Source organism: Trichomonas vaginalis, chromosome III (assembly GCF_026262505.1).
Source record: "Trichomonas vaginalis G3 chromosome III, whole genome shotgun sequence".
NCBI lineage: Eukaryota > Parabasalia > Trichomonadida > Trichomonadidae > Trichomonas > Trichomonas vaginalis.
The window spans coordinates 26,032,038-26,055,594 of record NC_067205.1 but is presented as its reverse complement, the minus strand read 5'-3'; the positions used below and the strand labels follow the sequence as shown (position 1 = coordinate 26,055,594).

Here is a 23,557-nt window from a genome sequence, read left to right as displayed (position 1 = left end):
ACAAAACATTTACGATGAAATCATGAAAATTCATGAGGTGAGAAAACAGGTGAGAAAACAGGTGAGATCTCACCACTTCACCTAAACATTATTTTTGGGTCATTTACGCTCATTACGAAGAAGTCTTGACAAAACATTTACGTTCATGTTTGACAAAGCATTTACGATGAAATCATGAAAATTCAAGAGGTGAGAAAACAGGTGAGAAAACAGGTCAGATCTCACCACTTCACCTAAACATTATTTTTGGGTCATTTACGCTCATTACGATGAAGTTTCGACAAAACATTTACGATGAAATCATGAAAATTCAAGAGGTGAGAAAACAGGTGAGAAAACAGGTGAGATCTCACCACTTCACCTAAACATTATTTTTGGGTCATTTACGCTCATTACGATGAAGTTTCGACAAAACATTTACGTTCATGTTTGACAAAACATGTACGTTCATGTTTGACAAAGCATATACGAAGAAGTCTTGACAAAACATTTACGATGAAATCATGAAAATTCATGAGGTGAGAAAACAGGTGAGAAAATGGGTTAGATCTAACCTCTTCACCTAAAATATATTTTTTGGTCCGGGAACAACTTTCTCTCAATTGGAGCTGTAGCATACTCTTTGCGTAAACGGTTCAGACCTTCTTCGAAGTCTTGGTCTCTCTTCGATTTGGATTGAGATTGGAATTGGAATTGCTGGGGTAGAGCTTGCTGGAACAACCAAGGGTTGGGGAAGTAAGGCATAGGCTGAGGAGGGTAGTTCGGGAAGCCTTGTGGTAGGTAGTAACCTTGAGGTGGAAATTGGTAGTAATTTGGTGGAGGTACTTGCTGGAACTGAGGTTGCTGAGGAGACTGTTGTGGTTCTTTCGGTTCTTCTGGTTTGGGAATGGACTCGGTTGGTGGGACGTCGGACATTCGTTTGTGGCTTAACCGTCGGACCACAACGATAAAAATCTCTGCTACTAGCAGTACTTTTACTGACAGTAGCAGTACTTTTACTGACAGTAGCAGTACTTTTTCTGACAGTAGCAGTACTTTTTCTGACAGTAGCAGTACTTTTACTGACAGTAGCAGTACTTTATCGTCGAAAACCCTCTCAAATTTTCCTTTTTACTGACAGTAGCAGTACTTTTACTGACAGTAGCAGTACTTTTACTGACAGTAGCAGTACTTTTACTGACAGTAGCAGTACTTTTTCTGACAGTAGCAGTACTTTTTCTGACAGTAGCAATGGACAACATCGAGCCATTAGATGAGGCAGTTTACCTAATTTAAATTAACGAGCTTGTTAAAGACTACTTGCGCAAGGTCATGAAGCCCAAGGTCAAGTTCACCACTATTTCTGGAAGGGCTGCCTTGAATCTCGAGACTTCGACTGGAATTCCAATTCAAATACCAGAAGGCACTCCTTTCGACGACATAAAGCAAGCAAAGAAGGAAGCCATTATAAAGTTCTTTGCAAAGCGCCCATGGATACAACTTCCAAACAGAGAGAGTCCAATTCCACGAATTATACAAATTCTCAGAGCACTGTTCCACTTCTCGGGTCAGCCGTTCTACATAACCTCAGAAGGCGACATCCAGCCAGTTCAGTAAACATCTCATTTTAACTCACTTTTTTAATGTTTTTTGTGAAAGTGTCAAAAATAATTTTTTTATTTCATGCAATGTTTTATTTCTGTGCCGTCTTCAAGTATGCCCCAATATTTCCTTTTCGATATTACATGAACTTCGGAAAATACCTTATCTAGCTTAAAACAGCCCATCTTTTCACCGACCATTCCCATTTCAATGAGTTTGTTGTATCCTTCTTCGTTCGTCATGAGTGCGTCAATGTTCTCATAGTAAACCACAACTTTGGATTTGTTGTAGTTGTCAAGGACTGCTTTTGCGAACTGAGGGTAAGACCAATGTTCGACAATAGGTTTTAATGTGGTTACTAAGCCACTTTGACCTTGAGTGAATTCGTACTTCAAAACAAAAGGAGAAAACCTTTCAACAAAGTTGTCGAACTTCTCATAATGTTTACTCTTCATCTCTTGAGGTTTCTTAATGGAATATCCCATGTCGAATTCATAAGCAATTTGAGTGTCATTGCAAGTTTGGGGTTTGAAGCTTTCCTAATATCATACAGTTGTTGTATGACTTTTCCAACTGTATAGTTCCTTCCCGGGAACTCACCATCTTCGTTTGGAATTCCAGTCGGAAATATATTGGACAAACCTCATGTATGCAGCGTTAAGGTCGACATAGTATATCTTTTCGTTTGAGTCGAACTTGTCGCAACCAATTGGTCCAGTTTGTGGAAATTCAAGTGAGTCTCTTATCTTCTGAGAAACTTCTCCTGTTATCTCATAAACATCGTCGAAGCAACCTGTTTCATATAAAAACCTTCTGACCTAACTCAGATGCTCTCCAATACAATTTGACGTCAATTGGATGTCTCAATGGAAGTTTGTTTATAGCATCTTGAAGTTCTTGCAACCTCATTGGAAGTTCTTCTGGTTCAGGTTGGTATCCGAACAATCCAACTCCTTGTGGAATTGTGTACTTCTTTTGTACTAGAACTTTGTCTGGAACAACTTTTGGTCTTGCTAACAATGAAAAGTTTGTTTCGTCTTTTGGTACAAAAGTTTCTGCCAGCTTGTCATCTGGAATTGGTTCCAACAAACCTTTCTCGAAAAAGAATGTTTACAGCTCTGACAATGTTGCACTTGCCTTTTCCGAACAATGGTTTGTAAGACTTTCGTTCAACATGAAGTGGTTTGTGGACAATTACAATCTTCAACCATGGTAAATTGAACTCAACAACATAGTCGTCATGTGAAGAACCTTTAGCTGTAGGTATGTTGACTCGGATATTGACATTTGCCAACGGTGCAATTTTTGCCAATTGACCTCTGAGAATGTACCTTGTCTTCACACATGACTCAAGATACTTCATCTTCTCATCTGTAACAAGACCAGAGTTCCTGAGACATGTAAGAATACAAGGTTCATTGACAATTGTTTCAATTGAATTGTAAAATTCCATACCTTGTCAAGTCAATGTCAGACTTATTTATGAAGGGGAAGTATCCAGCATGTTGTCTGACTGCTTGAGGGTTAGGTTGGTACCATTCGAACTTGACACTTGCAATTCCTTCAATTGCATTCAAAATGTCGTGAGTCGGAGTCAACCATTTGTTCTCTCTTTGTAGTCTTGAAAAGCGTCAAGAAGTTTTGCGGCTGTTGTGACATTGCCATGTGCATAGTAAATGTGACCATCCAAATCTGTTATGGTCAATCTGAGATTGTGTCCTTTCTTATTTCCGTCTTGAATTGCAGCAAGTACTCCCATGAAGCCTTCTTTGTTCTTTCCTTCGTCAAAGTTTACTGTAAAGGTTCGACCAGATGTAATTTGACTTCTAACTTCACGATACTTTTCATATGCATATCTTGTTCTTTCCATGGGAGCATGACCATCCTCTGCACTACCTTTTTTCCTTCTCAAAGGATGCAATTGTTCGTCATGTTTCCAGTAGAATCTGGCAAAGCCGTCGTGTCCTTCAACTTGAGGTTCACTAACATCGAAAGGCATGTTCATAAGACGTTCTTCTTCTAACCTCTCTAGTCTGTTTGGATAATTGGCACGTGCTGTTTCCAAATCCATTTCGTAGCGAAGACCAGACAATTTGTCATAGACTTTATGGGTCTTCCCTTCCTATATTTAAAATTCTTCGAAACTCTCCAACCATATCCTTGTAACTCTGCTTTTATTCTAGCAGACTTTCTATCCATTCTATATGGGGGCATTTTTATAAAAAATAAAAAATATTTTTTTCTTTACTTTACATAACCGCCTGCTGCCATAAGTCTTTGACGCCAACCCATACCAGCTAATGAAGGTTGACTTGGTTTAGTTTGGAAACTAAACTTTGGTTTTGGTTTATCTTCAGTTTTTGGTTTTTCTTCTTCTATCGGTTTTTCGTCACTTTTCGGTTCCTCTGACTTTACCTCACCTGCAGGAACAGTTGTGTCGTCAACATCTTCATAAATATCATATGCCATTTGTTTTTGTTTTCCTTTCAACTTTTTGTGTTTGTTGTAAAGTTTAGAATATTTCGACTCTAAGTCAATGAGATGTTCTATAATGAACTGTTGGTCAGTGAAGTAAACTTTTCCATCTGTTGTCTCGAAAGCTCCTTCAGACTTCAATATTTATTTGTGAGAGTCTGTTTCTTTTTTGAGATACTAGCCGTTCCATTTTTATGAAAAGTGACTTTATAGTTAGGGTTTGTATTTCCAGACCTGGCACTTTCTATTATTGAATTTTTCTCTTCATCTGTAAGTTCTTTGACAGGTTTTGACAATGGTTCTGAACTTTTTGTTTGTGGTGTCAAATCTACCGTTTCAACTTCTTCGGTCATTTCATCTCAGTAAAAAATTTTAGTTTGGTTTGTTTTCAACTGGTTGTTTAGGTTTTTTAAGTCGGTCTAAAACTTCCTGAGGTATAGGAAGAACTTGACAAACACGTGGTGTAACTGCTGGAAGTCGACAAATCCATCTTGAACCCATTTGTCTCAATGCTATATTGTTCATTTCATCTCAGTAAAAAATTTTACATTCCCCAAGTTTGAGGTGGTTGCGGTTGGTTATTGTTTACCCATTGTTGTGCATGGTTATATCCTCTGTTAAAGAATCTTTCACCTTGGTCCATATAGTGTCCGCTTGGTTATAGTAGTCATTTGCTTTGTTATAATAGTTTCCTGCTTGTCTTCCTACATTGTCCATCCATCCTTGAACTTTTCCTCTTGTTTCAGGATTTGGAATAAGATTTGTTGCATCTCGTGCTACATCCCAACCTTTCTGTACAGTTTGTATAATAGGTTGTGCTTTCTCTTTCAGTATACCTAATGTACTCAAAATCTTCCTTCCAACTCCAAATACACCTCTGGCTATTGTTCCCACTGCGGGTAAAAATCTGGATGCAACTCCTGCTAATGCGCCAAATAAACCCATTTCTTATGGGTTAAAAAATGACGAATCCGAACAAGGACCCCTATGTTTCTAAAGCGACAAAGAAAGCACTCATGATAAAAATTTTTAGTTCAACACCAAATGCTTGGTTTATGGATATCTTGGAAAATATTCCGAGGTATAGAGAAGATGGACCTCCATACTGGTTAATATTTGTTGGTCAAAACACAAGATACTGTGAAGCCATACCATTATGGTCCAAAAATATTTTAGATGTGAAAACTGCTTTGACAATATTCGTTGACAAATACCATCCAACAAAACTGACATCTGACTGTGAAAGTTCTTTCAAATCAGATGATATTAAAAACTATCTGCGTTCAAAAAATGTAAACCAATATTTCATTGTCGACCAAAACCATTCTGCTCTTGGTGTCATTGACGGTTGTATAAAAATGTTAAGAGACTTAAACCAACCACAAGGTGGTGAAGCAAATGAAATGTCATATGACGACAAGTATAGACACTTCTCCATGGCAAAGATGAGACAAGTTTTAAATATTTACAATAACCGTAAACAAAAAGGTTTGGGAAACCACTCCCCCGAAGAAATGAAAAACAACCCCGACTTAGAGAAAGACTATATATTTAATAATTTAGTCAAAAGAGACAAACAAGAAAGAATGCCGGGCTTCAAACTTCAGAAAGGTGACAAAGTAAAAATAGAAATACCTAAACGCGACCCATATGAAAATACTATTGACTATGACAACAATGGGAACCCGACAGGTACTCACATTCGTGTTCGTAAAAATAGAAGAAAGTATACAAGAGAATATTATGAAGTTTTAGGCAAACATGGCAAAATGTACACACTGCAAGCAGAAGATAAAACTACTATTGCCAGACCTCGTTTCAAACTTGTCAAAGTTCAAGGTGGTATACTTTCAAAGACAGTTCCTAACAAATATAAGACAACTCCTGACGAATATGCTAAAGAAGTTGAAAATGACGACTAAGCAATTCTATACCATGCGTAAACTGTCATGTAAGGTGGCATGTATTCTTTACTTTGTCCCGTTGTTTGCGTATATCCTGAAACGAAATGTGTATGGTTTCCTTCTCCCTGCGTGTCATCCCAGTAACAATTTATAGCAAACTTAACGTCGTCTTTAACATCATATCCTTTACCTTTTGTCATTCCTGTCCAACCCCAATATCTATGCTTATGCCAACCTGCTTGAGATGTACTTAAATCTATGTAGTGACTGTGTGCAGGTAAATTTTCACCTGAAATCGTTTTACTTCCACCTGTTTCCTTTGAAGAGTTTGCACAATACAAAAACCTGTCGACTATTTGTTCCCATGCACCAACACCAAACATTACTTGAGGACCTCTTGCTTCCATAGATGTATAAATAGAACCTACTGGGTTCATTAAATCAAACATATGAGATATTATAGGATTGTCTCTTTTGAACTTAAAATATAGTGCAACTATTTCAGGTTTCTTCTGGTTTAGGTCAGAATATTTTTTATAATATAATCTTATGTTTTCAGGGTAGGTAAAATCTTGACTATAATATTTATTTATGTCATCTGTATAATAATATACTATTCTCGTTTTTTCTATTGCATTATATCTTTTATATCTATAATAATCTAAATATAATGTTAGCTTTTGTTCATCTACATGTGGTGTTCTGACGTCATCTCCATAGTCATAATAATATGGTGCTGGAGCTGGGTTAGGCAATGTCATATCTGTCATTTCATAAACTCTTAAATATTTCTTTTGTTCGTCTCCATATAAGTTTAAGTAGCAGTTGTTGTGTAATGGAACTTTAACTTGTGTACCATCATTCTTTTTATAGCTTACATACATTTCATTGTTATTTTTCGGAATGAGTTTATACCGTGTACCATTTTCTAAGGACTGTACCAACTGCCATCTAAAATATTTATTTTCTTCATTGACAGAAAAGTCACCAACAATAGTTTCAATATTTTTTGTTCCTATCAAACTTTGGTATATTTCATTGACATATGTTTTATCTGCTTTATTTTCAAGGCTAACGTTTAAGTCTGTTATTTCAGAAGATGTATGTGTATGTCCAACGGCACTTTTCTTGTTTAAGGTTTCTTGTAAGTTTGTAATATTTGCAATGGTATGTGTATGTCCAACGTCACTTTTCCTGTTTAAGGTTTCTTGTAAGTTTGCAATATTTGCAATGGTATGTGTATGTCCAATGTCACTTTTCCTGTTTAAGGTTTCTTGTAAGTTTGTAATATTTGCAATGGTATGTGTATGTCCAACGTCACTTTTCCTGTTTAAGGTTTCTTGTAAGTTTGTAATATCAGATATAGAATGTGTATGAGTCTTATCTGCTTTTGTCTCTAATGTTTCCTTAAGACTTGGTATTTGGTTAATATAATGTATATGAGTCTTTTTAGAATATTCGTTTTCAGCTCTTGTCACTTCACTTGACATTTTATTGTCAACATATGTTTTGTCTGCTAGTTCAGGATGAGTATGTTCTTTTGTTGCATAAGCATTGTTAGCTCTTTCTTCTTCTTTTGCTATTGCATCGTCTACATATTCTTTGTCAGCTTTGTTGTCAACATCTGCTTTCAAAAGAAGTTCATTTATAGGTTTCTCGTTTAAAGTTCCTTTTGTTGGATTTATACAGACAGTATTGTTCTTATTGTCTTGAAATAGAAACTCATCTGTTAAAGGGTTTAATGTCAGTTTTAAGTTTCCTTCTTTCAATGACTCAGATATCTTAGAATAGTTTGAAAAGTTTGTTGTGTTCTTATTTAGAGCTTGCATAATGAGTTGTCGGTTGTGTTGTATTTCTCTCATAGACGCTGTTTCATTTGACATTTTTATTATAGATAAAATATGCTTCCAATAGAAAAAGAAAATTCAAGAGTTGCTACAACTAAACCATTAGATGAACTTTTTACTAATGTCGGTCAAAAGTTTGAGACAGAGACCGTAAAGCATGAAGGCTATCGTTTTGACTACCCATTAAGATGGCTAAGAGACCCATCTGTCACAAAAGCTATTGGCTTTCGTAGAATGAAGTTCATTTCAGAAGCCATACATGGTTTCCCATTTACGGTCGGTTTTGAAGTTCGATACTATAACAAAGAAAAACGTACGTATGAGAAATTTGAACAGGGAAAACTTTTACAAGTTAGTTTGCTTATAAACTTAGAAACAACTCTTCAAGCTTTTCAAGAAAAATAAACGATATCTATATCGAATATGCAAACCAGTATAACATTGACGAAGGAGAATACCATCTCGATATTATTTATGACAGGAAAAATGCAACTGTTAAAATCAATAAAATAGAAGACCTTGGAGAAAACGTTTATATTTCTACAAAATATAACAACTTGGCATGGTATAGATTTATGAGGATGTTAAATCAGCCTGCAGAATATCCAGTACACCCGGACTATTATGAAGTCGAAAACCCTAATGGAACATATGAAAATGTTTTCGACCAAGATGCTATTATTGTTCATGCTTCATTTTCTGGCGCCCAAAACTCTTTCTTATGCTTGGCAAATGACTTTTACGAAAAACCTACAAAGTTATACGAACCACCAAGTGGAAGTATTTCAGACTTTCAAGTATGGTTTACTACAGATGGAAGAAAAAGAATAATTCCATTATACCATGCGTTTTACTTAGAACTTAGTTTCATATACAACTACTATCGAACGGTAAAAATATAATTTTTTAATACGGTTGAGGTGTTGGATTTGGTTGCCAACTAGACTGTGGTGCAGGTTCAGGCTGTTGTATAACAGGAGCTTGTTCTTCTGGTTCAGGGTCTTTAGGTATAATACCAACAAACTGACCTACTCTTTTACCAATATTTTTGACACCGTTCCATACTCCTCTTCCGACAGATTTTATTCCATTCCATATACCTCTTCCAACTCTTCTGAAGAAGTTTCCAATACTACTGAAGAAACCCATTTTACTATATGTAAAAATCTAATGTCCGCCTAGTCTCTTACGTTTCCTGTTGAGTTCCATAGCATTCTTTAACTGGAGCTCATACATTCTGTTTCTCCTCTGGTAGAAAACATATTCTGGGTCAACTCCTGTGTTCGCGTCATCTGCATAAAGTTGTTTATATCCCACTTCAGGGTTTGTATAAAACTCTTTCCATCTCATATTTGCATACCATGGTGGCAAACCTAACGCAGCGTCATTTGACATGGCAGTTTGCATTTGTACATCTGTTGGCACTTGACCATAGTTTGCCATTGCAGTTTGTATTCTAACTTCATTTGGAATATTCTCTGGGTTTGGTTGTCCAGGTTGCTGTGCATTCGCTAAGTTCTGTGCGTCCATTTAATATTAGATAAAAATATCTCTTACGAGTACATATACTGAACATTTGCAGGCATTGGTTCATCTTCATATTCTCTGTACTTTTCTGCCACGTCAAATAAATAAATGACACAATGGAAAAAACCTAAAACTAACAATCCGATTTCAAACCACATTTACTTACTAATAAAATTTCTTTATTGTGACACTTTCTCCAGTTTATAGGACCTCTCTCATATTCTATCTTGTCATATATAAACTCATAGTCATGTATGTCCTCTAACCATCTCATAACAGTTTCCAAACCACTTTTATCGGATGTAAAGTAAAAGCATGGATGGTTATGTATAACGTCTAAAGTTTCTAAAGAGTCTCTCAAAGTCCAGCCTACTTGGTATTGAAAATCCCATGTGTTATAGAACGGCGGGTCCACTATAAAGAAAACATTTTCCTTGTCTTTATATTTTTCATACAAATCTGTCCAATGACATCTCACAAACTCTATACCCTCAATATATTTTTCTATGTTCTCTTTGAAAACATTTGTATAGTTAAGATATAAAACTTTTGACATAAGTGTTTCAATGTCATGAACTCTTATAGCACCACTATATAATAGTCTAGCAGATATACTATTCCAGTCTATATATTCTGCTTTTTTCAAAACCTCTCTCACAATATTTTTCTTATCTAATGGTATACGTTCCATCTTACCTATAGGTATCTTTTCTTTTAACTCTTTCAATATATTGTTTGTGTCTGGAATATGTTTGAGACGGTCCATATAGTTGTCGAAGTCATTGCATATAATCTTTGAGTCTGGGAATATTATATGACATAAATGGGATATATAGAAACTTCCACCGAACAAATCTACAAATGTTAGACCATTCGGTAGTTTCTTAAGTTCTCTCAATATAATATCTTTACATCTACTCTTATTTCCAAAGAACGGTAACGGTGGTTTTGTAAAATTCATTTATATATAATAATAAAAATGTTTTTACCCGAAAAGTGACAGAAAAGTGACAAAACGTGAAAACATATATAATTTGTGAAAAGTGAAACAAAAAGTGGCATTTAAAAAAGTGACACTATTAATATGATGTAAATAACAACGGTTTTGGTTTTGTCACCGGCTGGTCGGCTGGGGTTCGGTCCTCCTCTTGGGTCTTGGGCAAAATTTCTTATGGGCTAGAGGGCACGAAGTGCCTGGAAGCCCCTCATACCTGACCTGAATAAATTAATAATGAGATTATAAATTAGAATTATTTCTCTTTTATTTAAAATAAAAACTTAGTTCTATTTAAATTCGATAAAGAAGTACGAAAAAGTTGTATTATACGTATGATGTTGCCCGATGTTTGGTAACACTATTGTAGAATATAAGCATATATGATAGAAAAGCAATATGCTTAATATCGAGTAATTCTAATTTTTTACGAAATTATTCAAATACGTTATTTTTTAAAATGAAAAGATAAGCATACCATTATGCAGTAGTTTGCGCACATATACTATGCTGATGAAAGTTGGTCTCTAATTCGAAACTTGAGTCTGTCAAATTGACGTTCAAGTATTAAAAAGTTGTATTATACGTATGATGTTGCCCGATGTTTGGTAACACTATTGTAGAATATAAGCATATATGATAGAAAAGCAATATGCTTAATATCGAGTAATTCTAATTTTTTACGAAATTATTCAAATACGTTATTTTTTAAAATGAAAAGATAAGCATACCATTATGCAGTAGTTTGCGCACATATACTATGCTGATGAAAGTTGGTCTCTAATTCGAAACTTGAGTCTGTCAAATTGACGTTCCATCTTATTTTAATCGATATTCAATACAAATGAATTCATATTATAATAGTATCTAGTATAACTAGGTATTCTATCACAGTATTTCTTCAATTTATTATAATATTTCAGCATTTTTTAGTTTCAATGCTGATTTGTTCCTTAGCTTGTAAACTATAGTTACTTTATATCTTCGGCTATTATCCTATTCAACTTAGACGTAAAAAAATTAAATAACGTATAAATATAATTTTAATGGTAAAAGATTAAATGTTTATTCCGTATGTAATGTGATTTGATTTGGATGGTAAGATAAGTTTCAGTATAGTTTTTGTTAATTGATTAAGAATTGTTGAATAAAATTCTGGAACTTCGTCAATTTCTTTGATTCAAAAAAAAAAAAAAAAAAAAAAAAGGAAGTGGGGCTTCCAGGGGCTGCGCCCCTTCTAGCCCTGAAGATGTTTAGTATAAATGAAGTTTATATTTGGAGGGCTTCCAAGGGCTGCGCCCCTTCTAGCCCATAAGAAATTTTGCCCAAGACCCAAGAGGAGGACCGAACCCCAGCCGGTGACACTTTTTGTGTCGCTTTTCACAAATTATATATGTTTTCATGCTTTGTCACTTTTCTGTCACTTTTCGGGTAAAAACATTTTTATTATTATATATAAATGAATTTTACAAAACCACCGTTACCGTTCTTTGGAAATAAGAGTAGATGTAAAGATATTATATTGAGAGAACTTAAGAAACTACCGAATGGTCTAACATTTGTAGATTTGTTCGGTGGAAGTTTCTATATATCCCATTTATGTCATATAATATTCCCAGACTCAAAGATTATATGCAATGACTTCGACAACTATATGGACCGTCTCAAACATATTCCAGACACAAACAATATATTGAAAGAGTTAAAAGAAAAGATACCTATAGGTAAGATGGAACGTATACCATTAGATAAGAAAAATATTGTGAGAGAGGTTTTGAAAAAAGCAGAATATATAGACTGGAATAGTATATCTGCTAGACTATTATATAGTGGTGCTATAAGAGTTCATGACATTGAAACACTTATGTCAAAAGTTTTATATCTTAACTATACAAATGTTTTCAAAGAGAACATAGAAAAATATATTGAGGGTATAGAGTTTGTGAGATGTCATTGGACAGATTTGTATGAAAAATATAAAGACAAGGAAAATGTTTCTTTATAGTGGACCCGCCGTTCTATAACACATGGGATTTTCAATACCAAGTAGACTGGACTTTGAGAGACTCTTTAGAAACTTTAGACGTTATACATAACCATCCATGCTTTTACTTTACATCCGATAAAAGTGGTTGGAAACTGTTTATGAGATGGTTAGAGGACATACATGACTATGAGTTTATATATGACAAGATAGAATATAGAGAGGTCTATAACTGGAGAAAGTGTCACAATAAAGAAATTTTATTAGTAAGTAAATGTGTTTGAAATCGGATTGTTAGTTTAGGTTTTTTCCATTGTGTCATTTATTTATTTGACGTGGCAGAAAAGTACAGAGAATATGAAGATGAACCAATGCCTGCAAATGTTCAGTATATGTACTCGTAAGAGATATTTTTATCTAATATTAAATGGACGCACAGAACTTAGCGAATGCACAGCAACCTGGACAACCAAACCCAGAGAATATTCCAAAATGAAGTTAGAATACAAACTGCAATGGCAAACTATGGTCAAGTGCCAACAGATGTACAAATGCAAACTGCCATGTCAAATGACGCTGCGTTAGGTTTGCCACCATGGTATGCAAATGAGATGGAAAGAGTTTTATACAAACCCTGAAGTGGGATATAAACAACTTTATGCAGATGACGCGAACACAGGAGTTGACCAGAATATGTTTCTACCAGAGGAGAAACAGAATGTATGAGCTCCAGTTAAAGAATGCTATGGAACTCAACAGGAAACGTAAGAGACTAGGCGGACATTAGATTTTTACATATAGTAAAATGGGTTTCTTCAGTAGTATTGGAAACTTCTTCAGAAGAGTTGGAAGAGGTATATGGAATGGAATAAAATCTGTCGGAAGAGGAGTATGGAACGGTGTCAAAATATTGGTAAAAGAGTAGGTCAGTTTTGTTGGTATTATACTAAAGACCCTGAACCAGAAGAACAAGCTCCTGTTATAAACAACAGCCTGAACCTGCACCACAGTCTAGTTGGCAACCAAATCCAACACCTCAACCGTATTAAAAATTATATTTTTACCGTTCGATAAGTAGTTGTATATGAAACTAAGTTCTAAGTAAAACGCATGGTATAATGGAATTATTCTTTTTCTTCCATCTGTAGTAAACCATACTTGAAAGTCTGAAATACTTCCACTTGGTGGTTCGTATAACTTTGTAGGTTTTTTTCGTAAAAGTCATTTGCCAAGCATAAGAAAGAGTTTTGGGCGCCAGAAAATGAAGCATGAACAATAATAGCAGCTGGTCGAAAACATCTTTAAATAAATATGGTTCCATCTCTTGCATATCGACTGTAAAATATTTGGCTAAAGGAAGTTCGACTTTCTGATTTAACATTCTTTGCAAATAATACCATGACATTGCAGTGAATTCTGTATATATTTGTTCGTCTTTATTGGATTGTTTTCGTAGATTTGAAATGACACTTGTGAATTTTGTTTGTCATATACAATTCTCACATAAAGTGTGCTCTCGGTATTTGCATATTCATCAGCATATTTTGCATCAATAACATGAATTTATTTTATCTTCTATATTTTTTAACGCAGTCTGTAGAGAAGATGAAAGGTCAACTTGTATTAGCTCAATTTCTTCCCACATTTTTCGTTTCCCTTCAGATATATAATCTATATGAACTTTACAATAAATGGAAAACTTTTATCTTCTACAGACACAAACTTCATTCTACGAAAGCAATAGCTTTTGTGACAGATGGGTCTCTTAGCCATCTTAATGGGTAGTCAAAACGATAGCCTTCATGCTTTACGGTCTCTGTCTCAAACTTTTGACCGACATTAGTAAAAAGTTCATCTAATGGTTTAGTTGTAGCAACTCTTGAATTTTCTTTTTCTATTGGAAGCATATTTTATCTATAATAAAAATGTCAAATGAAACAGCGTCTATGAGAGAAATACAACACAACCGACAACTCATTATGCAAGCTCTAAATAAGAACACAACAAACTTTTCAAACTATTCTAAGATATCTGAGTCATTGAAAGAAGGAAACTTAAAACTGACATTAAACCCTTTAACAGATGAGTTTCTATTTCAAGACAATAAGAACAATACTGTCTGTATAAATCCAACAAGAGGAACTTTAAACGAGAAACCTATAAATGAACTTCTTTTGAAAGCAGATGTTGACAACAAAGCTGACAAAGAATATGTAGACGATGCAATAGCAAAAGAAGAAGAAAGAGCTAACAATGCTTATGCAACAAAAGAACATACTCATCCTGAACTAGCAGACAAAACATATGTTGACAATAAAATGTCAAGTGAAGTGACAAGAGCTGAAAACGAATATTCTAAAAAGACTCATATACATTATATTAACCAAATACCAAGTCTTAAGGAAACATTAGAGACAAAAGCAGATAAGACTCATACACATTCTATATCTGATATTACAAACTTACAAGAAACCTTAAACAGGAAAAGTGACGTTGGACATACACATACCATTGCAAATATTACAAACTTACAAGAAACCTTAAACAGGAAAAGTGACGTTGGACATACACATACCATTGCAAATATTACAAACTTACAAGAAACCTTAAACAGGAAAAGTGACGTTGGACATACACATACCATTGCAAATATTACAAACTTACAAGAAACCTTAAACAGGAAAAGTGACGTTGGACATACACATTCTATATCTGAAATAACAGACTTAAACGTTAGCCTTGAAAAGAAAGCAGATAAAACATATGTCAATGAAATATACCAAAGTTTGATAGGAACAACAAAAAATATTGAAACTATTGTTGGTGACTTTTCTGTCAATGAAGAAAATAAATATTTTAGATGGGAGTTTGTACATTCCTTAAGAAATGGTACACGGTATAAACTCATTCCGAAAAATAACAATGAAATGTATGTAAGCTATATAAAGAATGATGGTACACAAGTTAAAGTTCCATTAGACAACAACTGCTACTTAAACTTATATGGAGACGAACAAAAGAAATATTTAAGAGTTTATGAAATGAGATATGACATTGCCTGACCCAGCTCCAACCATATTATTATGACTATGGATGACGGCGAGCACTACATGCAGATGAACAAAAGTAACATTATATTTAGATTATTATAGATATAAAAGATATAATGCAATAGAAAAAACGAGAATAGTATATTATTATATAGATGACAAAATAAATATTATAGTCAAGACTTTTACCTACCCTGAAAACATAAGATTATATTATAAAAAATATTCTGACACAAACCAGAAGAAACCCGAAATGGTTGCGCTATATTTTAAGTTCAAAAGAGACAATCCTATATTATCTCATATGTTTGATTTAATGAACCCAGTAGGTTCTATTTATACATCTATGGATGCAAGAGGTCCTCAAGTAATGTTTGGTGTTGGTGCATGGGAACAAATAGTCGACAGGTTTTTGTATTGTGCAAACTCTTCAAAGGAAACAGGTGGAAGTAAAACGATTTCAGGTGAAAATTTACCTGCACACAGTCACTACATAGATTTAAGTACATCTCAAGCAGGTTGGCATAAGCATAGATATTGGGATTGGTCAGGAATGACAAAAGGTAAAGGATATGATGTTAAAGACGACGTTAAGTTTGCTATAAATTGTTACTGGATGACACTCAGGGAGAAGGAAACCATACACATCGCGTTTCAGGATATACGCAAACAACGGGACAAAGTAAAGAATACATGCCACCTTACATGACAGTTTACGCATGGTATAGAATTGCTTAGTCGTCATTTTCAACTTCTTTAGCATATTCGTCAGGAGTTGTCTTATATTTGTTAGGAACTGTCTTTGAAAGTATACCACCTTGAACTTTGACAAGTTTGAAACGAGGTCTGACAATAGTAGTTTTATCTTCTGCTTGCAGTGTGTACATTTTGCCATGTTTGCCTAAAACTTCATAATATTCTCTTGTATACTTTCTTCTATTTTTACGAACACGAATGTGAGTACCTGTCGGTTCCCATTGTTGTCATAGTCAATAGTATTTTCATATGGGTCGCGTTTAGGTATTTCTATTTTTACTTTGTCACCTTTCTGAAGTTTGAAGCCCGGCATTCTTTCTTGTTTGTCTCTTTTGACTAAATTATTAAATATATAGTCTTTCTCTAAGTCAGGGTTGTTTTTCATTTCTTCGGGGAGTGGTTTCCCAAACCTTTTTGTTTACGGTTATTGTAAATATTTAAAACTTGTCTCATCTTTGCCATGGAGAAGTGTCTATATTTGTCGTCATATGACATTTCATTTGCTTCACCACCTTGTGGTTGGTTTAAGTCTCTTAACATTTTTATACAACCGTCAATGACACCAAGAGCAGAATGGTTTTGGTCGACAATGAAATATTGGTTTACATTTTTTGAACGCAGATAGTTTTTTAATCATCTGATTTGAAAGAACTTTCACAGTCAGATGTCAGTTTTGTTGGATGGTATTTGTCAACGAATATTGTCAAAGCAGTTTTCACATCTAAAATATTTTTGGACCATAATGGTATGGCTTCACAGTATCTTGTGTTTTGACCAACAAATATTAACCAGTATGGTGGTCCATCTTCTCTATACCTCGGAATGTTTTCCAAGATATCCATAAACCAAGCATTTGGTGTTGAACTAAAGATTTTTATCATGAGTGCTTTCTTTGTCGCTTTAGAAACATAGGGGTCCTTGTTTGGATTCGTCATTTTTTACCCTATAAGAAATGGGTTTATTTGGCGCATTAGCAGGAGTTGCATCCAGATTTTTACCCGCAGTGGGAACAATAGCCAGAGGTGCATTTGGAATTGGAAGGAAGATTTTGAGTACATTAGGTATACTTAAAGAGAAAGCACAACCTATTATACAAACTGTACAGAAAGGTTGGGATGTAGCACGAGATGCAACAAATCTTATTCCAAATCCTGAAACAAGAGGAAAAGTTCAAGGATGGATGGACAATGTAGGAAGACAAGCAGGAAACTATTATAACAAAGCAAATGACTACTATAACCAAGCAGGACACTATATGGACCAAGGTGAAAGATTCTTTAACAGAGGATATAACCATGCACAACAGTGGGTAAACAATAACCAACCTCAACCGCCTCAAACGTGGGGAATGTAAAATTTTTTACTGAGATGAAATGAACAATACAGCATTGAGACAAATGGGTTCAAGATGGATTTGTCGGCTTCCAGCAGTTACACACGTGTTTGTCAAGTTCTTCCTATACCTCAGGAAGTTTTAGACCGACTTAAAAAACCTAAACAACCAGTTGAAAACAAACCAAACTAAAATTTTTTACTGAGATGAAATGACCGAAGAAGTTGAAACGGTAGATTTGACACCACAAACAAAAAGTTCAGAACCATTGTCAAAACCTGTCAAAGAACTTACAGATGAAGAGAAAAATTCAATAATAGAAAGTGCCAGGTCTGGAAATACAAACCCTAACTATAAAGTCACTTTTCATAGAAATGGAACGGCTAGTATCTCAAAAAAGAAACAGACTCTCACAAATAAAATATTGAAGTCTGAAGGAGCTTTCGAGACAACAGATGGAAAAGTTTACTTCACTGACCAACAGTTCATTATAGAACATCTCATTGACTTAGAGTCGAAATATTCTAAACTTTACAACAAACACAAAAAGTTGAAAGGAAAACAAAAACAAATGGCATATGATATTTATGAAGATGTTGACGACACAACTGTTCCTGCAGTGAAGTAAAGTCAGAGGAACCGAAAAGTGACGAAAAACCGATAGAAGAAGAAAAACCAAAAACTGAAGATAAACCAAAACCAAAGTTTAGTTTCCAAACTAAACCAAGTCAACCTTCATTAGCTGGTATGGGTTGGCGTCAAAGACTTATGGCAGCAGGCGGTTATGTAAAGTAAAGAAAAAAAACATTTTTTTTTTTTTATAAAAATGCCCCCATATAGAATGGATAGAAAGTCTGCTAGAATAAAAGCAGAGTTACAAAGATATGGTTGGAGAGTTTCGAAGAATTTTAAATATAGGAAGGGAAGACCCATAAAAGTCTATGACAAATTGTCTGGTCTTCGCTACGAAATGGATTTGGAAACAGCACGTGCCAATTATCCAAACAGACTAGAGAGGTTAGAAGAAGAACGTCTTATGGACATGCCTTTCGATGTTAGTGAACCTCAAGTTGAAGGACACGACGGCTTTGCCAGATTCTACTGGAAACATGACGAACAATTGCATCCTTTGAGAAGGAAAAAAGGTAGTGCAGAGGATGGTCATGCTCCCATGGAAAGAACAAGATATGCATATGAAAAGTATCGTGAAGTTAGAAGTCAAATTACATCTGGTCGAACCTTTACAGTAAACTTTGACGAAGGAAAGAACAAAGAAGGCTTCATGGGAGTACTTGCTGCAATTCAAGACGGAAATAAGAAAGGACACAATCTCAGATTGACCATAACAGATTTGGATGGTCACATTTACTATGCACATGGCAATGAACAAACAGCTGCAAAACTTCTTGACGCTTTCAAGACTACAAAGAGAGAACAAATGGTTGACTCCGACTCAGACATTTTGAATGCAATTGAAGGAATTGCAAGTGTCAAGTTCGAATGGTACCAACCTAACCCTCAAGCAGTCAGACAACATGCTGGATACTTCCCGTTCATAAATAAGTCTGACATTGACTTGACAAGGTATGGAATTTACAATTCAATTGAAACAATTGTCAATGAACCTTGCATTCTTACATGTCTCAGGAACTCTGGTCTTGTTACAGATGAGAAGATGAAGTATCTTGAGTCATGTGTGAAGACAAGGTACATTCTCAGAGGTCAATTGGCAAAAATTGCACCGTTGGCAAATGTCAATATCCGAGTCAACATACCTACAGCTAAAGGTTCTTCACATGACGACTATGTTGTTGAGTTCAATTTACCATGGTTGAAGATTGTAATTGTCCACAACCACTTCATGTTGAACGAAAGTCTTACAAACCCATTGTTCGGAAAAGGCAAGTGCAACATTGTCAGAGCTGTAAACATTCTTTTCGAGAAAGGTTTGTTGGAACCAATTCCAGATGACAAGCTGACAGAAACTTTTGTACCAAAAGACGAAACAAACTTTTCACTGTTAGCAAGACCAAAAGTTGTTCCAGACAAAGTTCTAGTACAAAAGAAGTACACAATTCCACAAGGAGTTGGATTGTTCGGATACCAACCTGAACCAGAAGAACTTCCAATGAGGTTGCAAGAACTTCAAGATGCTATAAAAAAACTTCCATTGAGACATCCAATTGACGTCAAATTGTATTGGAGAGCATCTGAGTTAGGTCAGAAGGTTTTATATGAAACAGGTTGCTTCGACGATGTTTATGAGATAACAGGAGAAGTTTCTCAGAAGATAAGAGACTCACTTGAATTTCCACAAACTGGACCAATTGGTTGCGACAAGTTCGACTCAAACGAAAAGATATACTATGTCGACCTTAACGCTGCATACATGAGGTTTGTCCAATATATTCCGACTGGAATTCCAAACGAAGATGGTGAGTTCCCGGGAAGGAACTATACAGTTGGAAAAGTCATACAACAACTGTATGATATTAGGAAAGCTTCAAACCCCAAACTTGCAATGACACTCAAATTGCTTATGAATTCGACATGGGGATATTCCATTAAAAACCTCAAGAGATGAAGAGTAAACATTATGAGAAGGTCGACAACTTTGTTGAAAGGTTTTCTCCTTTTGTTTTGAAGTACGAATTCACTCAAGGTCAAAGTGGCTTAGTAACCACATTAAAACCTATTGTCGAACATTGGTCTTACCCTCAGTTCGCAAAGGCAGTCCTTGACAACTACAACAAATTCTTCTCCGAAGTCAAATCCAAAGTGAAGGTTTACTATGAGAACATTGACGCACTCATGACGAACGAAGAAGGCTATAACAAACTCATTGAAATGGGTTTAGTCGGTGAAAAGATGGGTCAATTCAAATTGGACAAAATTTTCACCGAAGTTCATGTCCTCTCCAAGCGTAAGTACTGGGGTACTTAAAGAAGATGGTGAAATAAAACATTGCATGAAATAAAAAATTTATTTCGAATTTGAATTAAAATGTGGGAATTCTTGGGAACGGGAAAGGCTTATTTACTTGAGGAACAGGTAAAGGTGGTGGTGGTGGAGGTGGTGGCAACCAGTCCATTTTATATTCCTTCCTAGCTAATTTCCGTTTAATTTCATGGTCGCCCTCGGAGTCTTTGAATCGGACAGGTCGAGTTACACCATTCTTGGTCTCAAACTCATATATAACCTGTTTGTCTGTATTTTCGTCGACTATGGCACGAGACACGAACATTGACCAAACGGACAAAAAGTGTCATTTCGGATGGTCATGCAGCCAATCGCATTCGAGCACTTCGAAGAAGCCTTACGTTCCAAGGGAGAGGGTGTCTGGTGCAAGGCAGAGGTCATGAAACTCTACGAGCAGTACATCCTCAATGCCTGGGAGGACAAATCGTCCTTGGATTGGCAATTCTACCAACTCTCTGGGACGACCTCCTACGCAACTGGGAGAACGAAAGAGTCCAATTCAAAGGTCGGGAACTAATTTTGCAAATTGCCTTAATTTAACATACTTATCCAAATAAACACCTAAATTTACTTGGGGTTTCCCCCTAAAATAAAATTTTTTTACTCTTAGAACCACTCGAGGTTCTCCTTACGGTTGTTGAGCTTGTCACCGTCAATGTGTCTGACCTTCGTCTTCTTGCCTGGATTTGGAACCCATTGAATTGCGACAAGCTTGCCCATGGAAATTGAACCGCGATTCCGAAGGTTAAGGTTCAAGTGTCCCAAGTTGTTGAGGACTGGGGTAAGAACCTTGCCGGTCTCCCTGTTGCGGATTTGGTATGGGTAGGGTTGGGAAATTTCGTAACCGTCATCGGCAACAAGGGTTGCCCAAACTTCCTCTTCTTCGTGTTTCTCTTCTTCCTCTTCTTCTTCCTCTTCCTCTTCTTCGTGTTTCTCTTCTTCCTCGACAATTCCTTCTTCAATTCTGTGTTCACGAAGTACGGTGTTGGAGGTTCTGTCCTTTCCGAGTGCCGCCCAGATGGTGTCTATCTCTTCGAAGAAACGGTAGATGAGTCTGGCAAGGTCTCGGTTCTCTCTCTCGTAATTGCGCAAGGTTTCCGTGAAATCGTTCAGGACTTTCTCATTGGAAGCTTGGTTCATGAGGACATCGGCTTTGAGATTGGTCATCTCTGTCATAAGACTACTTTGGAGAGTCTTAATGGTGTTTGTCAGATGAGCTTTCAATTGGGCAATTTGAATTTGAATTGGGCGCTTATCTGGCAACCTTGAAAGGACATCTGCCATTGAGTTTGGCTTCGGTGCTTGTTCGGACATCGAAAAAATGAAGTGGTTTGAGAATGCCGGTTTTACTTCAAAAAGCTTGTTATGACAGTTATGTCATACAACAAGTTTAAAATAATATCTTGTTCTTCTTCTGAACGTTTGTTGTCTCTTCCGATAAAAGTTTCGAACATGAGAACCAAAAAACGTTTTTTGAGATTGCGGAAGAGTTCAGGCAAACGTTCATATTCTGGATATGTTGGGAGCAGTTCAAAACATCTGAGCTGACTTTCGGACAAAATTGGGACAATGTCAGAAAATTCATCTTTGGTCGGACTGCTTGAAGGTAAGTCCCTTACATGTAAGTAGCTCTGGTAAAGTCTTCTCATTTCTGCTAACTTTTGGAGTATAGCTTCGTAGTTTAGAAGTTTTAATTTTAATTGTCTTATTCCACTCTTGACATCTAAACGGTAACTATCCATGAGGTCAAGAGTAGCTTTGGTAGCTTTAAGTGGAGCTATCTGTTCCTTGACTCCTGCAATTTTGGTTGCAATTGTGATTTGAGCTCCTTCAAGTTCGCCGTCTATGTCGTTCTCAACGTCTTCAACTATGGCTTGAAACTCTTCATCGGTCCATTGAGATTGGTGTGGGACGAATTTAACTTGCTTCATTCAAAAAATGAAAAAAAATGTTTTTACTCTAAACGTTAAGGTTTACTGAACTGGTTGGATGTCGCCTTCACAGGTTATGTAGAACGGCTGACCCGAGAAGTGAAGGAGACCCTTGAGAATTTGGCTCATTCTTGGGAAAGGGTTCTCTCTGTTTGGAAGTAGTATCCAAGGACGCTTGGCAAAGAACTTGAGAAGAGCTTCTTTCTTTGCTTGCTTTATGTCGTCGTAGGCTGTCCCGTCTGGTATTTGAATTGGAATTCCAGTCGAAGTCTCGAGATTCAAGGCAGCCCTTCCCGTTATCCAACAGTTAACAAGCTTGCCTTTTACATTCTGCCTGAGGAAGTCTTTAACAAGCTCGTTAATTTCAATTAGGTAAATTGCCTCGTCGGTAGGTTCGACCTCGACCATTGCTACTGTCAGAAAAAGTACTGCTACTGTCAGAAAAAAGTACTGCTACTGTCAGAAAAAGTACTGCTACTGTCAGTAAAAGTACTGCTACTGTCAGTAAAAGTACTGCTACTGTCAGTAAAAGTACTGCTAGGAGCAGAAAAAAGGAAAATTTGAGAGGGTTTTCGACGATAAAGTACTGCTACTGTCAGTAAAAGTACTGCTACTGTCAGTAAAAGTACTGCTACTGTCAGTAAAAGTACTGCTACTGTCAGAAAAAGTACTGCTACTGTCAGAAAAAGTACTGCTACTGTCAGTAAAAGTACTGCTACTGTCAGTAGCAGTACTGCTAGTAGCAGAGATTTTTATCGTTGTGGTCCGACGGTTAAGCCACAAACGAATGTCCGACGTCCCACCAACCGAGTCCATTCCCAAACCAGAGGAACCTAAAGCACCAGCCCCTGCACCTCAGTTCCAGCAAGTACCTCCACCAAATTACTACCAATTTCCACCTCAAGGTTACTACCTACCACAAGGCTTCCCGAACTACCCTCAGCCTATGCCTTATTCCCCAACCCTTGGTTGTTCCAGCAAGCTCCACCTCCAGCAATTCCAATTCCAATCTCAGTCCAAGAGAGACCAAGACTTCGAAAGAAGGTCTGACCGCTTACGCAAAGAGTATGCTACAGCTCCAATGGAAGACGACAGGCTTTCAGTCTCTTCCCTAAGGTCGACCATTCGACTCGTACCACAGATTCGGTTCGTGACGTGAAGACTACCTCAAGCAGTCTGAGAGACCTTCATCCTAC

General features: G+C 36.2%; 13 protein-coding genes and 5 pseudogenes across 18 annotated transcripts, besides 3 other annotated features; 7 read left to right on the top strand and 11 right to left on the bottom strand.

Annotated features, from left to right (window-relative positions):
* Window positions 1-7,408: part of a mobile genetic element that runs on past the window's edge.
* TVAGG3_0766450 (uncharacterized protein) lies at window positions 559-915 on the bottom strand (the record flags this gene model as incomplete). Its single annotated transcript, XM_051245823.1, has 1 exon — window positions 559-915. The coding sequence occupies one exon, from the start codon at window positions 913-915 to the stop codon at window positions 559-561; it is 357 nt and encodes a 118-aa protein (XP_051092410.1).
* On the bottom strand, window positions 3,213-3,780 carry TVAGG3_0766440 (annotated as a pseudogene). Its single transcript has one exon. A coding segment is annotated over exon 1 (568 nt).
* Window positions 3,826-4,191, bottom strand: TVAGG3_0766430 (phage tail repeat-like family; the record flags this gene model as incomplete). The annotated part of the gene is made up of 1 exon (XM_051245822.1): window positions 3,826-4,191. A coding segment is annotated over one exon (366 nt), but the record flags the coding sequence as incomplete, so codon positions are not given.
* TVAGG3_0766420 (uncharacterized protein) lies at window positions 4,642-5,001 on the bottom strand (the record flags this gene model as incomplete). The annotated part of the gene is made up of 1 exon (XM_051245821.1): window positions 4,642-5,001. One exon carries the CDS (start codon window positions 4,999-5,001, stop codon window positions 4,642-4,644), a length of 360 nt encoding a protein of 119 aa, XP_051092408.1.
* Window positions 5,112-5,574, top strand: TVAGG3_0766410 (uncharacterized protein; the record flags this gene model as incomplete). The annotated part of the gene is made up of 1 exon (XM_051245820.1): window positions 5,112-5,574. A coding segment is annotated over one exon (463 nt), but the record flags the coding sequence as incomplete, so codon positions are not given.
* On the bottom strand, window positions 5,975-6,367 carry TVAGG3_0766400 (phage tail repeat-like family; the record flags this gene model as incomplete). Its single annotated transcript, XM_051245819.1, has 1 exon — window positions 5,975-6,367. The coding sequence occupies one exon, from the start codon at window positions 6,365-6,367 to the stop codon at window positions 5,975-5,977; it is 393 nt and encodes a 130-aa protein (XP_051092406.1).
* Window positions 7,409-8,382: 974 nt separating the features above from the next.
* Window positions 8,383-8,709, top strand: TVAGG3_0766380 (uncharacterized protein; the record flags this gene model as incomplete). Its single annotated transcript, XM_051245818.1, has 1 exon — window positions 8,383-8,709. One exon carries the CDS (start codon window positions 8,383-8,385, stop codon window positions 8,707-8,709), a length of 327 nt encoding a protein of 108 aa, XP_051092405.1.
* A 4-nt stretch (window positions 8,710-8,713) lies between these two features.
* TVAGG3_0766370 (serine threonine-protein phosphatase family) lies at window positions 8,714-8,956 on the bottom strand (the record flags this gene model as incomplete). The annotated part of the gene is made up of 1 exon (XM_051245817.1): window positions 8,714-8,956. One exon carries the CDS (start codon window positions 8,954-8,956, stop codon window positions 8,714-8,716), a length of 243 nt encoding a protein of 80 aa, XP_051092404.1.
* Window positions 8,957-8,974: 18 nt separating this feature from the next.
* Window positions 8,975-9,337, bottom strand: TVAGG3_0766360 (uncharacterized protein; the record flags this gene model as incomplete). Its single annotated transcript, XM_051245816.1, has 1 exon — window positions 8,975-9,337. One exon carries the CDS (start codon window positions 9,335-9,337, stop codon window positions 8,975-8,977), a length of 363 nt encoding a protein of 120 aa, XP_051092403.1.
* A 1,948-nt stretch (window positions 9,338-11,285) lies between these two features.
* Window positions 11,286-11,314: a mobile genetic element.
* Window positions 11,315-11,517: 203 nt separating this feature from the next.
* Window positions 11,518-23,557: part of a mobile genetic element that runs on past the window's edge.
* Window positions 14,238-14,865, top strand: TVAGG3_0766340 (phage tail repeat-like family; the record flags this gene model as incomplete). The annotated part of the gene is made up of 1 exon (XM_051245815.1): window positions 14,238-14,865. A coding segment is annotated over one exon (628 nt), but the record flags the coding sequence as incomplete, so codon positions are not given.
* Window positions 16,097-16,960, bottom strand: TVAGG3_0766330 (annotated as a pseudogene). The gene has a single exon. A coding segment is annotated over exon 1 (864 nt).
* On the top strand, window positions 17,071-17,383 carry TVAGG3_0766320 (uncharacterized protein; the record flags this gene model as incomplete). The annotated part of the gene is made up of 1 exon (XM_051245814.1): window positions 17,071-17,383. A coding segment is annotated over one exon (313 nt), but the record flags the coding sequence as incomplete, so codon positions are not given.
* TVAGG3_0766310 lies at window positions 17,663-18,246 on the top strand (annotated as a pseudogene). Its single transcript has one exon. A coding segment is annotated over exon 1 (584 nt).
* TVAGG3_0766300 lies at window positions 18,293-20,232 on the top strand (annotated as a pseudogene). Its single transcript has one exon. A coding segment is annotated over exon 1 (1,940 nt).
* Window positions 20,450-20,695, bottom strand: TVAGG3_0766290 (uncharacterized protein; the record flags this gene model as incomplete). Its single annotated transcript, XM_001292473.2, has 1 exon — window positions 20,450-20,695. One exon carries the CDS (start codon window positions 20,693-20,695, stop codon window positions 20,450-20,452), a length of 246 nt encoding a protein of 81 aa, XP_001292474.2.
* TVAGG3_0766280 lies at window positions 20,726-20,987 on the top strand (annotated as a pseudogene). Its single transcript has one exon. A coding segment is annotated over exon 1 (262 nt).
* Window positions 21,037-21,744, bottom strand: TVAGG3_0766270 (cytochrome B-C1 complex subunit 6, mitochondrial family; the record flags this gene model as incomplete). Its single annotated transcript, XM_051245813.1, has 1 exon — window positions 21,037-21,744. One exon carries the CDS (start codon window positions 21,742-21,744, stop codon window positions 21,037-21,039), a length of 708 nt encoding a protein of 235 aa, XP_051092400.1.
* Window positions 21,777-22,361, bottom strand: TVAGG3_0766260 (uncharacterized protein; the record flags this gene model as incomplete). Its single annotated transcript, XM_051245812.1, has 1 exon — window positions 21,777-22,361. The coding sequence occupies one exon, from the start codon at window positions 22,359-22,361 to the stop codon at window positions 21,777-21,779; it is 585 nt and encodes a 194-aa protein (XP_051092399.1).